This window comes from Homarus americanus, unplaced genomic scaffold (assembly GCF_018991925.1).
Source record: "Homarus americanus isolate GMGI-L3 unplaced genomic scaffold, GMGI_Hamer_2.0 scaffold40565, whole genome shotgun sequence".
NCBI classification, from domain to species: Eukaryota; Metazoa; Arthropoda; class Malacostraca; order Decapoda; family Nephropidae; genus Homarus; species Homarus americanus.
In genome coordinates this window covers 1355362-1357925 of record NW_024735503.1, presented here as the reverse complement: position 1 = coordinate 1357925, position 2564 = coordinate 1355362, and the positions used below count along the sequence as shown (strand labels likewise).

Below are 2564 nucleotides of genomic sequence, written 5' to 3'. Positions count from 1 at the left end.
TTCCCTACGTTTTGGTGAGAAACTTTGAAGCTAATTTAAATGGATTAAGTTCGTTTCAGTCTTCGACCAGACAAAGATTGAAATGAAAAAAGAGAAAAGGATGATATTGATGTAAGAATGCAATAAATTGTGTGTTCACTCCTTAACCGCAAATGTTTGCAGTTGACTCTTTATGATGGAGAGACACAAACATGAATCCCGTGGTCATCCGCACCAGTGTAAGACCGTTGGGGGATATTTTGTCCAAAAGGTCACCTGCTTAACCTTTTTAGTTCTCCTTCTGAACTTGCTCTAAGAATGAACACTTGTTGATGACCTATATTTTGTTGCATACTTCCGCTTAGAGTAACTCAATATCCAAAAATTAAACATAAACAATTCAGATAAATAGAAGTTTTTATTGATTATCTTGCTGAAAATACAAGTTTTGGTAATGTTTACTATACTCAGTAGGAGTCTTAAAGTATAGATGTTCTACTAAACTACTACTCGAAAGTCTTCCGAGATTCTTGTTAGCACTTTTCGTCATGGTGTTCAGAACTGCCTGTCCTCGAGACGACCGAACTCTTGGTTCCTGACGTAGTAGTTGGAGGCTTCCTGGCAGGGGGTGGCCGACGACTCCATCACGCAGGTCATCTCCTTCTGGTCGAACACGGTTCCCTCGCCGCACATGAAACTGAAGACATATGGAGATGTTATTAGAGTAAGACTTTTTCATGAAAATCAACTTACTAATATTTAATGAATATTTGTTTATATCTGTTCGCTCTTAATTTTTAATTTAAGGAAATAGTAATTAAGCGGAACTATCTATATGCAGATCAACTCACCTGTACTGGAAAGTCTGGACAGCGCCGCCAGAGAAGAGGGCGGGATTACACACATGGAAGACGCGGCAGGAGTTGTCTTGGTCAGCGTAGTAGCCGTAGGGACGGTCAAGACAGTTGAACGACGTAGAAATATCTCCCAACAGTGTGCTGGCGCCAGAAGGAAGGTTCAGAGGTTCATAGAAGCCGCTGATGGTGTCGTCGGAATTCTCAAATGATGATCCAGATCTCTGGAAAGCATTACCCTGGAATTGATTTTGTTGGGTGAAGCGATCGTTGGTGTTGATCTGGGAGCGGCTAGCGGCATTCTGTTGGTTGAATCTGTCCTGGAAACGAGCGCCAGTATTCTGCTGGTTAGAGTTTTCCTGAGTAATTCTGCCAGTATTTTGTTGATTAGTTTTAAACTGGAAACGGTTACCGGTATTAGGCTGAGAAGTGAATGTCTGGAATGTATTGTCTCTATTTTGTTGTGAGGTTCTGCTCTGGAAGGTGTTGTCTGAATTCTGTTGGAAGTTGTTTAACTGGACACGGCTATCAATATTTTTCTGCGTGGCGTCTGACTTTAAGAGTCTTCCACTGCTTTGCTGGAAATCGTTGGAGTTGAAGGTGTTGCGTTGGTTCTGCTGGAATAACCTGTTCCTCAACAGGTTTCTGTTTGCTTCATTTGACTGGAACTGATTACTGTCAAGGAATGTGCCAGACTGGCTGGAGACGCTGCTGCCAACAAAACCAGATCCGAGGTTGTCTCTCTGAGTGTTTTGTGAGTTGCTGTTGGACTGGAAGGAGGAACTCTGGAACTGATTGTTGCTATCTTGGGAGATGAAAGAGGTCCTTCCTGTTTGCTGGAAGAATCCTTGATCAGCAAGCCTGACGGCAGGAGTGAAGTCCCTCGTCTGCTGGAACTGTTGACCAGCAGCCAGCGCCGCCGCCACCACTGGAAGCATTATATATTTAACATCACTAACACTGACATGTAAGTTTGCTAAGAATTAATAAAACATTTTCCTCAATGAAATTATAAACAAGAAACTTTTATTAATTTTTGTGCTAAATAAAATTAATAAAACTTACAAGATACTTTGATCATATCGATATCACAGAGATTATAAAGATGGTGCCTGGGTTGTTGATGAATATCTGCTTTGAAAGTTTCTTTTAATATTTTCTCTGGCGGAAATATTACAATATTTTCTTTTCTGATTTTTAGAGAAAGAAATTTACTTTAGTGTGCATTCACCTAATTTTGTTTTATTCTTATACTTTCTCAGAAGCAGTAAAGGAAGAACATCGTGCCCCAAATATGTAATGATTCTCAATTACCCAAGAACATTTATACGTTATCGACGAGTTACTGAAAAGAGAAACATTCGTGAAAAAGTGAGAAAACACAAACTCACCGATGATGAAGGTCTTCATGACTGTCAGTGTTGGGCAGGTGTGAGCTACTGTCACCTCCCCGCCACAGCCGCCCTTATATACCCTGGGAGACGCCTACGAGAGAGGAGTGAGGGGGACCTGGAGTGGTGAGTCGAGTTGAGCGGGAAGGCGGGTGTTGCAGGTAGGACGGCAGCTATGGCCCATTCACTCTTGTACTTCTAACCTTGTCCTCATTATTAACCTCCATCAACACATTTGTCTCATTCTAAAATTACTTTTAGCCTATTATATCCCCTGCTTGTTGGAGAGACTGCAGTGATGATATTACTGGGATCCGAGTTAATAAGCATTATACCAAGA

The 2564-nt window shown here is 41.4% G+C and overlaps 1 protein-coding gene across 1 annotated transcript; it reads right to left on the bottom strand.

Annotated features, from left to right (window-relative positions):
* Positions 1–384: 384 nt before the first annotated feature.
* LOC121871129 (GATA zinc finger domain-containing protein 14-like) lies at positions 385–2357 on the bottom strand. Its single transcript, XM_042373274.1, has 3 exons — positions 2225–2357; positions 831–1761; positions 385–676 (listed from the first exon to the last, which is right to left on the bottom strand). The coding sequence occupies exons 1-3, from the start codon at positions 2241–2243 to the stop codon at positions 535–537; spliced, it is 1092 nt and encodes a 363-aa protein (XP_042229208.1). The 5' UTR covers positions 2244–2357; the 3' UTR covers positions 385–534.
* Between the last annotated feature and the right edge of the window lie 207 nt (positions 2358–2564).